Source organism: Arachis ipaensis, chromosome B01 (genome assembly GCF_000816755.2).
Source record: "Arachis ipaensis cultivar K30076 chromosome B01, Araip1.1, whole genome shotgun sequence".
Classification (NCBI taxonomy): domain Eukaryota; kingdom Viridiplantae; phylum Streptophyta; class Magnoliopsida; order Fabales; family Fabaceae; genus Arachis; species Arachis ipaensis.
Genome location: NC_029785.2, coordinates 17,732,820 through 17,748,021, shown reverse-complemented (window position 1 = coordinate 17,748,021; position 15,202 = coordinate 17,732,820). Strand labels below are relative to the sequence as shown.

The 15,202-nt window shown below is 34.3% G+C and overlaps 1 protein-coding gene and 1 long non-coding RNA gene across 2 annotated transcripts in view; one reads left to right on the top strand and one right to left on the bottom strand.

The window, feature by feature from the left end:
* LOC107616919 overlaps positions 1 to 583 on the bottom strand; it is a 1,263-nt gene extending 680 nt beyond the window's left edge. The window contains exons 1-2 of the long non-coding RNA XR_001614704.2: positions 518 to 583; positions 298 to 403 (exon numbers count right to left, since the gene is read on the bottom strand). This is a non-coding gene — a long non-coding RNA (uncharacterized LOC107616919). The remainder of the gene's footprint in view (positions 1 to 297; positions 404 to 517) is intronic.
* On the top strand, positions 8,711 to 10,200 carry LOC107647519 (pollen-specific leucine-rich repeat extensin-like protein 1). Its single transcript, XM_016351593.1, has 3 exons — positions 8,711 to 9,021; positions 9,804 to 9,990; positions 10,132 to 10,200. The coding sequence occupies exons 1-3, from the start codon at positions 8,711 to 8,713 to the stop codon at positions 10,198 to 10,200; spliced, it is 567 nt and encodes a 188-aa protein (XP_016207079.1).

Below are 15,202 nucleotides of genomic sequence, written 5' to 3'. Positions count from 1 at the left end.
TCATTTATAAAGTCACTAACTCAAAATTAAACCATTTCCAAAGCCAATTCCTTTACATCATCAAAAATAGCTTCAAAACCAAGAAAAACCATTTTTCATAATAATCAGCTAAATAACCTTTCAAACTAACTTCTTTTCAGCAATTACAAGCTACTCAAGCAATCAAGCAATCAAGCATTCAGTCCAGCAAACAACCACATTTAGAAGACAATTATAATCACAGGCATATGTTCTCTCACATTAATATCTATTTATCACAACTCTGTAATATAAATTAGATATTAAGAAAAACCCTACCTCAGTTTACGACTTAGCTACACGATAAACTCAGTTTTTCTCTCGGCCCACAACGCGGCAGTCTCATCCTCAGCTCTAAACCACTTTTGCGGCAACCACAGCTACTCTAATCGTAATAAGAAATAACCGAAACTCAATCAAATAGCAAATAATATCGCAAAACCTCAGCCACATATAACAGAACAGCAATTAAGAGAGTTTCAGAGCAAGAGCGACTTACTGTACCGACAAGAAACTAAGTACAGCACAGCCGCAGCTCCAGCGGTTAACTCCGGCAAGCTCCCACGCTTTTAAAAGCGTGGCCCATGACCATGAAGCCTGGGCCTTATTATCATGCATTAATGTTCATGCATGCATTATCATGAATCAATAGCTAAAGCATGCATGCATATGATTATTAATGCTTATACATGCATGAAACTTAATTACTAATGCCAATGAAAATGAATGCATGCTACCTGGGCTTATTCACGTTAGTATTATGCCATATTCATTAAATGAAAGCATTGGCATTAGTAATTAATAAAGCAATGAAAGCATGCAAACTTTAATTTCTAATGCAATTAACGTTAATGCACTAAAACATTATTAAAGCCATACATTGCAAATAAGTGCTTTAATGTTAATGCATTAAGCTTTATTAAGGTAAATACAAGCATGCATGTAAGGTTGCAAAAATCTCACCCAGGGAAGCCAAAAAGCTTGCGCCAACGTTTGCCTCAAACTTTGAGGTCAAACGTTGGCTTGAACAATTTTACCCAGGAGGACAAAAAGCTTGCGCCAACGTTTGCCTCAAACTTGAGGTCAAACATTGGCGCCATTTGAGCATGAAGAAGAGTCCCTGATTGAAGGTTTAATTGAGCCACGTTTGCGCCAACGTTTGCCTCAAACGTTGGCCAAAAGAGTTGCAAGGGAGAAGCCACGTTTGAGCTCAAGTTTGACCTCAAACTTTGAGCAAACGTGGATGACAGCACGGGAGGCTAGCTGCAAAAAAAAGCTTGAGTCAAATTTTGCCTCAAACTTTGACTCAAGCTTAAATGGTTCATGGCCCGGTTCACAAGCGGATTTCTTCCCAAGTCCAAGAGCAACCATCCGGATCCATCTTCAACCCAATTCCACTCCAAAGCAAACAAAGCCCACATGACTCAAAGGCACACAGAGAAGTTAGATTAGGAATTTCATTTTTGTAAATATTGTTTTCATTCTTCATTTTCATTTTGTAAAAGCCTATATAAAGGCATTAGTTTCATTTCACCAGGAGGCTGGCTCCACTAGGGAGCACTAGGATTAGAGAGCTCTCTCTTTTAGTTTTTTTTCTTTTTGTTTTGAATCTTAGGTTGATAATTGAAGAAATTCTGTTTCAATCTCACCTTGAAAATTCTCTCTGTTTGCTTGTCTGCATAATTTCAGTGAATTGTGATTTAAATCAAAGCTCTCTTTACTGCTTTCATCTCTATTTCTTCTTCAATCTGTTTGCTATTGGATCAAGGAATGGATTGAGATCTAGACTTGTTTTCTAGTCTCATTGAGCTCCTAAGATCTTCAACCTCTCATTTAGATTTCGCAATTGAGCCAAGCTGCTTTCTATTTTGATTTTTCAAGTGATTTTCCAAATCTGTTTGAATCTGCTGCATCTTTTACTTCTCTGTTTGATTGCTATTTACACTTTCTTGTTGAATTTTACATTTCCAGCACCCACTCCCCTTTATATTTCATGCAATTTACATTTCTTGTCATTTAAGATTCTTGCAATTTACATTTCTTGCTCTTTAAGTTTCTTGCCAATTTACATTCTGCAACTTTAAATTCATTGCTATTTACTTTCTGTTGGCTACAATTTCACACAATTCACTTCAATGTTAGCTTGACTAAACTAATCACCCACTAAAATTGCTCAATCCTTCAATCCCTGTGGGATCGACGTCACTCTAAGTGAGTTTTACTACTTGATGCGACCCGGTATACTTGCCGGTTAGTTTTAGGTATTTTGGAAATTCATTTTTCCACAAAAACACCATCAAATTTTTGGTGCCGTTGCCGGGGATTGATTAGATCAATAATGATTAAGTGGGTGAGAAGTCTAGATCAAGCATTTTCTTTATTTTTGTTTTCTGTTTTAGATTGAAACAAGGTGTTTGAGTTTTTGCCTCACTAAGAAATTCTCATCTCTGATATGAGTAATTTCAATTTTCCTTGGTTGTGTATGTTACAAAACTCAAATGGAGTTCAACTCATCTTATGATCAAACATGTTTTATGGGATATTACCCACCATCATCAATCTCTAATGGTGGCTGGGAATATCACCAAGAGAATACACATTCTGAGCACTCCAATTCATGGAGATTTGCTTCAGAGACACAAGATAAGCAAGAAAACCATATGGAATATTTCCTTCCACCACAAAATGATGCAAGTCATGATTCTAATGGTGGCTGGGAAGGGAATTCTAATGCTCCATATGATATTCATCCAAAGTTATCATCACTTGACCATGCTTCAACAGAAAGCCCCTTTCAAAACTCACCACCCACACAAACTTCCATGAACCACTCAAGGTTCTCAAAGTTTGAATCCATGCTCAAAAGATATGAGGAGAAGACAACGAAAGTTTGGAAAGAACAAGAAAACTCCCTCAAAAATATGGAAGTGCAGCTAGCTCAATTGGTGAGTGCAACGAAGAAGGAGGAAAAACAAGAGGAAGAGGCTACTGAGTCAAGTGGATTTTTAGTGAAGAAAAAAGAGGTGGTGGAAATATTTGAACCTGAACTTGCATATTCACAGAGGCCACTTGAGATGACAAGGGAACATGAAAACTCACAACTCTCTCAAACCTCCTTGAAACAAAACGGCTCAACAATTGAATCCATGATTGAAAGATATGAAGAGGAGATGAAGAAATGTTGGGAAGATCAATAAACCTCCTCCATAAAAGAACTATTAAGTCAAATGTTGGGTGCAAAGAAAAGAGTGGAGGAGCAAGAAAGTGAGAAAGACAACCAAAGAATTCCAAACTCAAGTGAAGCAGAGAAGTACATAGAGGAAAAGCTCATGGAACCACGAATTCAAAAGGCTCTGGATGAATACAAAACTCCAATAATCACACAGCAACCAAGTCTTGAATCCAAAGAAGTGAAGGCAACTAGTAAGAACACCAATTCTGTCCCTAATCCAGCAAGCAAGATCAATCAAGCCATTTGCAAAAGGAAGCTTGCTGAGGAAAGGCCAAGACAAGGGACACTAGCTGAATCCTTCCCTCCTTTGAGGTCATTCCTCTTAACAAACTGGAAGAAGAGGAAGAAAGTGAAGAACAGGTAGACCGTAGGTACATTTCTTTCTTTGCTTTGTTTAAATTCAATAAATTGGCATATGGTTACATTCTAAGTTTGGTGTTGCCATGCAACACATTATTTTCAATTTTTTTTTGGATGATTGCATCAAATCAAAAATGAAAGTGACACACCAAGATCCTAAGTTTGGTGTCCCACTTATTCTCTATGCAATTCATTCAAGCAACACTACTTGTTTGCATAATCATAATGCCTCTGCAGTTTTATTTTTCTCTTTTAATTTGACAATTTTTCGTTCTACTTTCTTTAGTCATTTTTCTGTTTTTAAATGCTTTCATTTTAGTTTGCTTATTTACTGTGTTTGTTAATATTGAGCATGAAGAAGAGTCCCTGATTGAAGGTTTAATTGAGCCACGTTTGCGCCAACGTTTGCCTCAAACGTTGGCCAAAAGAGTTGCAAGGGAGAAGCCACGTTTGAGCTCAAGTTTGACCTCAAACTTTGAGCCAAACGTGGATGACAGCACGGGAGGCTAGCTGCAAAAAAAAGCTTAAGTCAAAGTTTGCCTCAAACTTTGACTCAAGCTTAAATGGTTCATGGCCCGGTTCACAAGCGGATTTCTTCCCAAGTCCAAGAGCAACCATCCGGATCCATCTTCAACCCAATTCCACTCCAAAGCAAACAAACCCACATGACTCAAAGGCACACAGAGAAGTTAGATTAGGAATTTCATTTTTGTAAATATTGTTTTCATTCTTCATTTTCATTTTGTAAAAGCCTATATAAAGGCATTAGTTTCATTTCACCAGGAGGCTGGCTCCACTAGGGAGCACTAGGATTAGAGAGCTCTCTCTTTTAGTTTTTTTTCTTTTTGTTTTGAATCTTGGGTTGATAATTGAAGAAATTCTGTTTCAATCTCACCTTGAAAATTCTCTCTGTTTGCTTGTCTGCATAATTTCAGTGAATTGTGATTTAAATCAAAGCTCTCTTTACTGCTTTCATCTCTATTTTTTCTTCAATCTGTTTGCTGTTGGATCAAGGAAGGGATTGAAATCTAGACTTGTTTTCTAGTCTCATTGAGCTCCTGAGATCTTCAACCTCTCATTTAGATTTCGCAATTGAGCCAAGCTGCTTTCTGTTTTGATTTTTCAAGTGATTTTCCAAATCTGTTTGAATCTGCTGCATCTTTTACTTCTCTGTTTGATTGCTATTTACACTTTCTTGTTGAATTTTACATTTCCAGCACCCACTCCCCTTTATATTTCATGCAATTTACATTTCTTGTCATTTAAGATTCTTGCAATTTACATTTCTTGCTCTTTAAGTTTCTTGCCAATTTACATTCTGCAACTTTAAATTCATTGCTATTTACTTTTTGTTGGCTACAATTTCACACAATTCACTTCAATGTTAGCTTGACTAAACTAATCACCCACTAAAATTGCTCAATCCTTCAATCTCTGTGGGATCGACCTCACTCTAAGTGAGTTTTACTACTTGATGCGACCCGGTATACTTGCCGGTTAGTTTTAGGTATTTTGGAAATTCATTTTTCCACAAAAACACCATCAACAAGTATGATGGAGGTTTTGTGACCTTTGGAGATTATGGAAAAGGTAAAATTATGGCTGTTGGAAAAGTAGGTAATAATCACTCTACCTTCATTGATGATGTCTTTTTGGTAAATGGCTTGAGGCATAATTTTTTGAGTATAAGTCAATTATGTGATTTGGGTTATTTGGTGACTTTCAAAAGATTGGAATGCTGTGTTGTAAATGAAAATACAAATGAAGTACTATTTATTGCTAAGCATTGTAATAATGTGTATGGACTTACTCTTGATGAGCTAAAAGATCAAAACGTAGCTTGTTTTCATTATAAGGAATCTGAAAAGTGGCTATGGCACAAGAGATTGAGCCATGCAAGCATGTTTCAAATAAACAAGCTTGTCAAGAAAGGTTTAGTAAGAGGTTTACCTTTGATTAAATTTGACAAGGACATCACTTGTGAGGCTTGTCAAATGGGAAAATAAACTAAGAATTCATTTAAATTAAAGGAAGACATCTCTACTAAAAGACCACTTGAATTGCTACATATTGATTTATTTGGTCCAACAAGAACTCAAAGCTTAGGCAGTAAACACTATGGGTTAATAGTTGTGGATTACTACTCTAGGTTTGGTTGGGTCTTATTTCTTTGACACAAAAATGAAGCATTTTCGGTCTTTGAAATATTTAGCAAGAAAGTTCAAAATGAAAGGATTTAAAAATCACCTCAATAAGAAGTGATCATGGAACTGAATTTGAAAACCATTTATTTGAATCTTTTTGTGAGGAATTTGGAATATCTACAACTTCTCTTGTCTAAGGACATCACAACAAAATGGTGTTGTGGAAAGAAGGAATATAAGTATTTAAGAAATGATAAGAGCTATGATGTGTGAGAGTAATGTTCTAAAATTCCTTTGGGCTGAAGCGGTTAACACAGCTTGCCACATTTTAAATAGAACTATCATAAGGAAATTTTTTAAGAAAACACCTTATAAACTTTGGAAAGGTCACCCACCAAATTTAAATTACTTACATATCTTTGGATGCAAATGTTTTGTTCTAAATAACAAAGATAATTTGAGAAAATTTGATCCAAAGGCATATGAGTATTTATTTTTAGGATACTCCATAAATAGTAAAGCATTAGAGTTTATCATCAAGATGCTAGAATAATTGAGAAGTCCATACATGTTACATTTTGTGATACTAACTTAGTTCAAAGTCTTTTGGAGGATTGTGATGCAGGAAATCAGGTTCAAAAGGATGTTGAAAAAGCCCAAAATCATGAAAGTGAAAATTCTGAGCAAACTGAATCAGAACCTGTAGCTGCTAAAAATCTAACATGAGACAATTCTATTTTGTCTCATAAATCTGGAAGAAATCATAAAACCACCAGTTCTTTAAGTCCCTTAGTGACTGAATCTACCTCCAAGTCCACTAGACCTAGGGAATGGAGATTTTTAAAGAATTATCCACAGGAGTTTGTTATTGAGGATGTCTCTCATGGTGTCAAAACTCGTTCCTCCATTAGAAAAGCAAATGAAGAAACAAACATTGCTTTTCTCTCTCAAATGGAGCCTCAAAACGTCAAGAAAGCCATTGAGAGGATGAGCTTCATGAGTTTGAAAAGAATCAAATTTGGACACTTGTTCCAAAGCCAAATGAAAAGAAAGTGATCGGCACCAAGTGGATATTTCGGAACAAGCTAGAAGAGGATGGTAGCATTGCAAGAAACAAGCAAGGCTAGTGGCACAAGAATATGATCAAGAGGAAGGAATAGATTTTGATGAATCCTTTGCCTCGGTTTCCCTAATGGAAGCCATAAGACTTCTTCTAGCTTATGCTGCTTATTGTGGTTTCAAATTGTATCAAATGGATGTGAAATGTGCATTCTTGAATAGTGTGATAGATAGAGAAGTGTATCTGGTACAGCCACCTGGTTTTGAAAATAAAGAATTTCCTAACCATGTCTTCAAACTATCAAAAGCTCTCTATAGTTTAAGGCAAGCTCCTAGAGCTTGGTATGAGAGACTTAGCTCTTTTCTTTTGAAAAATATTTTTCAAAGAGGCACCACAGACACTACTCTATTTATCAAGAATTCTAATGAATCTTTCATTCTAATCCAAATTTATGTTGATGACATTATTTTTGGATAAGCTAATGAATCCCTTTGTACTGAATTTGGAAAACTCATGACAAGTGAATTTGACATGAGTATGATGAGTGAACTTAATTTCTTCCTTGGGCTTCAAATTAAGCAAACTGAAAATGGTATTTTTATTCATCAAAAGAAGTATGCAAATGAACTAGTTAAAAAATTTGGTATGAAAAATGCCAAACCTATGGGAACTCCCATGCACCCTAATTCAAAATTAGAAAAGGGAGAAATTGAGAAAGATGTAGATGAGACTGGGTATAGAGGAATGATTGGCTCTCTTATGTACTTAACTTCCTCTAGACCTGATATTGTGCAAAGTGTTGGAATGTGTTCAAGATTCCAATCAAAACCAAAAGAGTCACATCTTTCAGCAGTAAAGAGGATCATTAGATATATTCATGGCACATCCAATTTTGGTCTATGGTATCCTAAGATTGATGATTTTTCTGCAGTTGGTTATTGTGATGCAGATTTTGCTGGAGACAGAGTTGATAGAAGAAGCACATCAGGCATTGTTGCTTCCTTGGAAAATCTCTAAACGTATGGTTAAGTAAGAAGCAGTCCACAGTGGCTTTATCCACTGTAGAGGCTGAGTATATTGCTGCTTTTTCTTGTTGTTCTCAGCTTATTTGGTTGAAAACTCAACTTGCTGATTATAAATTAAATGCTGAAAGTATTCCTTTGTTGTGTGACAATATGAGTGCCATTAATATTTCAAAAAATCTAGTTTTGCACTCTAGAACTAAACATATTAAAGTGAGATTTCACTCAATAAGAGAACATGTTCAAAAAGGAAATATTAGCATTCAATTTATTAAATCAGAGGATCAATTAGCTGATATTTTCACCAAACCTCTAGCTGAAGACAGATTCTGCATGCTTAGGACTAATCTAGGGATTCTAAGTCATGATTCATTGTTTGAAAATTGATAATGTGTTTGTTGAGGTTTTTGTCTCACAGGTTAGTATGAGACAATTCTGGACAAATGAAGAACCATCTCTCTGAATGCCGTTCTCTAGGCTTTATTGCACATGCTGAATCATCTGGGCCAACCTTAAAATTCAGATTATGGGTGGTCCAACATGTTTCCTTAAAATAAACCACCTCTGGGCCCAAATGAGTGTTACATCATACATGTGTTTTATTCTCTTTTATTTTATTCCTTTTGTCCTTTAGTCAAAAGTTTTCAAATTTAAAATACTTTTTGTTTTATTTTAATAAAATCAAATCACTTTTTCTTTGTGATGTCAAGTCTTTTCAGTGTCAATTGACAGTGATGCAGTTGCATGGGTACAAGAAACATCCTTTATGGCATTTACTAAACCTCTCTCTTCATAAAACTTTCCACTAACCCTTCGGTTTCTTCCCCCACTACTATTAGTGCTACACTTCCTTCGAAAATCAGGGTTAAACCTAATGAGGAAAAAAGTTGTTCAGCAGAAAACCCCTCGTGAAAGGCTTCTCAAACTCCCTGAATCTTCTAAGTCTCCCACTCATTCACGAGACCAGACATTCGCTCCATCACCTTCTCCTCCTACATCTCCTTCTCACACTAACCCTATGGCGCGGACTAAGACCACACTAAGATATCATTCCTCTGCCAAGCCAACGCCACCACCAAAGGAGCCCCCTTCAAAACCTAGTTCTTCGAAACCCAGTTCATCAAAAGGTAAACGCCTTGCTGCTGCTGAAGAACCAATCCCTGAGTCAACTCAACCTAAGCCAAGGTCTATTTCTACTCGTCCTCAAAGAGGTAAACCACGCATCTCTCTCAAATCTGTTAAGGAACCAGATATTGATCCCTTTGCACACAAATCACACTTCATGACCTCCCACTCAAATTATAACCCTCACAGATTTAGGTTTGCCATGAATAATGATTTTTTTGAAGGAGTTATTCAGTACCGTACTCTGTGTCCCTCTTTTCTTGCTGATTTACCAAATCTAAAAAAAAAGGTTTTTCTTTTGTTGAAAATTTAGAATTTCTAGACTAGAATCATCTTTTTAACATCAAAAAGTCAGTGTACCCCCTTTTAGTCAAAGAGTTTTATGTCAAGGGCCGAGACATTGTGTTAAATAATGAAACTATCAGTGATTCCTTGAAATACACTGATGTTGGGGCGTGTGCCTATGCATCGGGTAAGTAGGATGAAGGAGTTGGTATCTCTTTCAATGATGCTCCGACTTATGTATGTGAACACGTTTCTCTGATTGATGGCATCACACCCACTCACAAGGCCCTGGGTTATAATCGTACTCAGTTGCACCGTATAGTAAATCATATCATCCTTCCTTAGAATGGTTCATACCAAAGGGTATCATACACTGACACTCTTATTTTGTATGATATTCTCACAAAAACAGAAATCTCTTTTGCTTATTTAATGGTAAGATATATGTTTGATTCTGTTAGAAGTGAGAAAGATAAAGCCCTTCCTTATGGCATGTTCTTAACTTGTATTTTTGAGCATTTTGGTGTTGACTTGTCAAATGAGGATTATGAAAATAGACACTCATATCTAAAAAGAGGTGATTCAGTGAAACAGCAGAAAAAGGAACCCACTCGTTCTGAAAGGGTAGTGCTTGATAATGATGATGATGAATCCGTTCCTGAGGATTCCCCTCTTCCTTCTACCGAGGGTACCTCAATCTCAATTGGACAAAAATCTGCTCTATTTGGGTTTGTTAAGGATGTGGTACAAGAATTTATCTCCCCATCAAACCACATGATTGCTATGAGCAAAGAACATAGGAAGCTAGCAAGCAAGCATGAGAACTTCCTCAGAAAATCAAGAGATAGAGTGGCAGTTTTTATGAAGTTCATTGACAATCTCTAGGAGGATGACAATGCTGCCACTAATCCTGAAGAGGAAGCTGGTTCTAATGAGGATAGTTCGGATGCCTGAATTTGTCTCATATTGCTGTTGCCTTTTGTTCACTTTTGTCTCATGAAAACTGTTGTTATTTATTTTTGAACTACTCTATATTTTGTTTCGGATGACTGTAAATCGTTTAAACACTACTGCATTTATTTTCAGTTAATTAGATATTTGGACTTTGCATTAAGACTTTTGTGCAGGTTTTAAGATGCAGTTTTATCTTGGTATTAAGTGCTTTTCCACCCTTGATGACAAAAGGGGAAGTAGTAGTAGTATATGAATTTGATTTATCTTTATGAATCTGGTTATTTTGTTGCTGCTGTGATAATTTTTTTGTGACTTAAATCTGATATTTGCTGCTGTCATGTATATATGCTGCTGTGATAATTGTTTGTTTTGTGAATTGATCTTGAAAGCTTGATGCTGCTGTGATCAGGCTGTGCTCATCCAATTTGACTTTACCTTAAAAGTTTTGTTGCTTTGTCATGTCTTTGTTAGTTACAGTTTTTGAAATAGGATATTTGAGATATGTTTGTTCAGTATTGGGATGGGATTTTAGATGCTAGTAGTGTACTAACTCTTAGTTATGTTAAATTGAATGTAGTACATTATTGTGTCTCCATAAAAATGTATGAACAGGAAAGAAGAGCATAAATTTAGGGGGAGCAACTCTTGAAAAGGAAAGGGGGAGCAGCACATAAGCAAGCAACATCATTCAAAGGAAAGTTCCTTAACTTTATTCAAATTCAATTCCTTTTGATTAATGTTTTAATTATGTTTGTCCTCAAGGAAAAGATTGTTGAGTTAAAAAATTAACTAACATAATTGATGATGACAAACATTAATTTTATTGGGCTAACTACCCAATTAGTTTTGATGATTTTGTTTAAAGTGATGCAGGCCAAAACTTAATGTTGCAGCAGCCCAACTAAAGGCAACAAAATCAGAAGCACTCATAGTGTGCAACATTTACAAACAAAGCCCAAATAAGAAATGACAAAGAAATCACATAGGCTGAATGGTAAGTGAATAAAATCCACACCTAAGGTGTTTCTCTCAAGCTGATCCCTCCAAGTGCTTGCCTCCAAAGCAACGTTCACTTTTTCATTTCGGTCAGACTCAGAGAAGAGAGAGAGAGAGAGAGGAAGAGGAGGAGAGAGAGAAAGAAAAAAAAGTATGACAAAAATAAAGATAAAGAGAAAGAGAGAAGAAAAAAAAGAGAGATGGAGAGAGAGAGAGAGAGAGAGAGAGAGAGAGAGAGAGAGCTTCGTTCCAAAGTCATTCACCAAAGAAGAAAGAAAGAGAAGGGTTAAGCAAAAAAGTTGAGGTCTAATCACCCACATTAAACCATATCAAGCTAAGTTAGAAGCTAAAGGTGATTCATTTCCTTTTGCATGCATCTTACTTTCTTCTCTCCTTCTCTAACTTTCTGCCACTTCAATTTGAGATAAATGGAGAAAGTAATTTCTGAAACACACTGGTACACTGCTATGAATCAAAGGCCAAGATTGTTTCTTGGGGACAAATTAGTATCTCAAGGGTTCAAATGTGGAATTGCCATTGAAAAACTTTTCTTCTTTGCTATTCTGAGGCATTTAGTCAAGAGAAAGAGATCTGTTTCAAAATTCTAAATTGGGGATTAATGGAAGAAAGTGAAAGGCTAAGTTGGTAGCACACAACTCAAGGAGTTGACTTGGTAGAGAGCAACTCAGCAACATGTAAGGAGATACAATAGAAATTTTTTTCATCATTCTGAAGCTAAGGAGAGAGAACCATGATTTGAAGTTTTTGTTTTGAGAAATTTTCTCTGAAGAGTCATCAACTTGGACAATGCTCTAGTTAAAGAGGCATTCCGCCAGAATGAGGAACTAAATCAGAGTCAAGTGAATCCGATTCAACCTATAGCAAGCAAGGCTGTTGAAGCATCAATCTCCTTTATATTTTACAGATTGTAATTTCATTTTCAATGTATATCTTTATGTAATTTCTTGAATGGTAAAAGGCTGAAAGAGAGAGCTTAAGAAAAAGTCAAAGAGTAAAAAAGGCTGAGTGATATACTTGAGTGAAAAGTCTAGAGTAATTTCTTATTTCTTTAGGTTGTTTATTGTGTCTTGTATCTTGTACTAGTGAGGTACTCCTTTCTTAGTTGGGTTAGCACTAAGAGTGAACAGTTAGGTATTAGCATAACCAAGTCAAGTTAGGTTAGAATTTAAAAGGGAAAGGATTGTGTCAATTCTTTAGAATTGGTATATGTAATACTTTAACTATAGTGGAAATTCCACCACTGTTGTGGTGAAGATGACTGTATGTAGGTTGCAATGCACAAGACAACTAAATCAGGATACATGATGGTGTCAGCTTCTCTCTTCTCTTCTCTGTTCTGGTTTCTGAAATTCATGAGACAAAACCAAATTGTCTCATAAAAGTTCTGCTGCTAAGTTCAAACAGATTCAAAATTAAAGTTTGAATTAAAAGGGTTATTTTATTAAATTAAAAGAAGGTCATAGATTCAACCTCTATTCTCTAAGCCTTCTACAACCTTCTAAAAGGTCTAGTATGACTTCAAAAAACTTTTGAAAAACTTTTTTGAGGTATTGTAAGTAAATTTAAAACTCCCAAAATAAATTAAATCTTGAAACAAAGAGGCAAATTCATAATAAGTACACAAGTAATGTATACTAGCTACATCTAGTACTCAAGTAACTTAATAATTTTATATGAAAAAAATATTTTTTGCTTTTACATGTGTCATTGTCTTTTATAGCAGTTTCATAATTTACTTTGTAGGTGGTAAGAACAAAGCTATATTTTTTAAAAAGTCTACTTTATTGGACACACTCATTTCAAACAATTAGTCAAAATACGAATTTTACTTAAAATCTTTTTGAAATAAGAATATTCGTTTTTTTAGCTCTTTTTTACTTATGGAACATAAACAATATTTTTGAGGTAAACTATGTAATGAAGTCGTTCTTCTGAAGTGAATATATTACTCAGATTTAATTTTTAAAATTGATAAATGCTTTCTCTAGATTTTTTTGAATAAACTATAAATACGAGATGGAATATCCAACTTAAAATATGCTATTTTCTTTTTCTAATATTTGTACTTTTTAGATGATAATTGACTTGAACATTAGAGTTTCTTATAAATACTATCTCCATCTCGTTAGGGATCGTTGCATGCTTGGACCTATGTGAGTTATTGCTAAACACTTATGACGTGCTATAATCTATCATAGAAGTTAGACCAATTTTTCTAACCCTTAAAGAAAAAAGTTCAGAAAAAAGGCAAGATTTCTTGCAGTTACCCTCATGTTGTCATAGGCAATAATAGTTTTATTGTTGTAAGTTTGCAACCTGATTTATTCAATCAAATAGTTCAACCTCTTCACGCTTCTTCGTCATTATAAATAAGGTTCTTTATTACTATGTGAGTAAATCTCTTTAATTGTAATTTATTATACGGTGATCACGAATTGAACATACAAATGATACGGCATATAAGAAATGATCATTGTGTAGCACTGGCTATTTGTTAGATTAAATTTTGTTGTTTGATTTGAGAAGAAAATTTTTAGTCTATTAATGTCAGATTTCCCTTCTGCTTTATCTCATTATCTTTGCGAGGAAAAAAAATTAAATTAAAAAAAATCTCGATAAAATATCGAAATAGAATGTAAGTGGGTAAAAAATTAGGAGAGTAAGAATATCTGAAATTGTGGATAACAATTTAATTTTTTTTTGTTTTTGTTTTTTCAAATTTCAAAGACTCTTTTTTTTAAGGATATCGGTGCCAATGTGATTTATCTTTGAGTAAAATATCGTTTTTGTCTCTAACGTTTGAGGTAAGTCCTAAAGTTGTCCTTAATATTTCAATCGTCCTATTTAATTCCCTAACGTTTTAAAATTGGCTCAATGTTATCCTGCCATTAGGGATCCGTTAACAGAATTGACGGCAGGACAAAATTTAGACGATTTTAAAACGTTAGGGATTTAAATAGAACGAAAATGTTGGGAACAAAAACGATACATAGAAATAAATTTTAATTTTATCATTCAATAATATCAATTTTTTACTGTATATAATATTTAATTATTTTTTAATCACATCTAAGTAAATTACACTTAATCACACTACTTTCATTCTAAATAATTTTTTTTTATATTTTTATATTAACTTATAACTTTAAGTGTAAAATTATAAAAAAATAAATTTATTTAGAATGAAAGTAATGTGATTAAGTGTAATTTACTTAGATTTGATTAAAAAATAATTGAATACTATGTACCGTAAAAAATTGATATTATTGAAAGATAAAACTAAAATTTATTTTTGTGTATCATTTTTGTCCCCAACATTTTCGTCCTATTTAAATCCCTAACGTTTCAAAATCGCCTCAATTTTGTCCCGCCGTCAATTCTGTTGACGGATTCCTAACAGTAGGATAACATTGAGTCAATTTTGAAACGTTAGAGACTTAAATAGGATAATTGAAACGTTAGGAACAACTTTACGACTTACCCTAAACGTTGAGGACAAAAACAATACTTTACTTTTTATCTTTTAACAAGGTTAAACTAAAAAATTTATATGCTAACAAAAATAACCCCTAAAAATACAAAAATCAAATAAGTTCTTGAATAATTTAAAAATACCACAAAAATAATTAATAAATATTATATTTATGTAAGTGGCAAAAGACGACCTTGCCAAGCTCGGACACTCCCAAAAAAACTTAGTTATTTGAGTTCCTGTCTAATGTTATTTTTGCTCAAATTTATGTCGATTTTAGTGAAATAACTTTTTTCATAACTATTTCTGTTTATTTTTTTTTTCTTTGGGCATAAGCCCAATTGAGTATAAGAAAACAAGTGGCAAAAGAATTTTGTATTTATCAAATAATTTATTCATTTTATTCAAATTTCTGTAGGGATATTTAAATAACTCTTTAGAATATGCGTAAAAAAAATTGGAGCAAAATTTGATATTTAAGATTTTTTATTTTTTAAAAAAAATATGGTCATT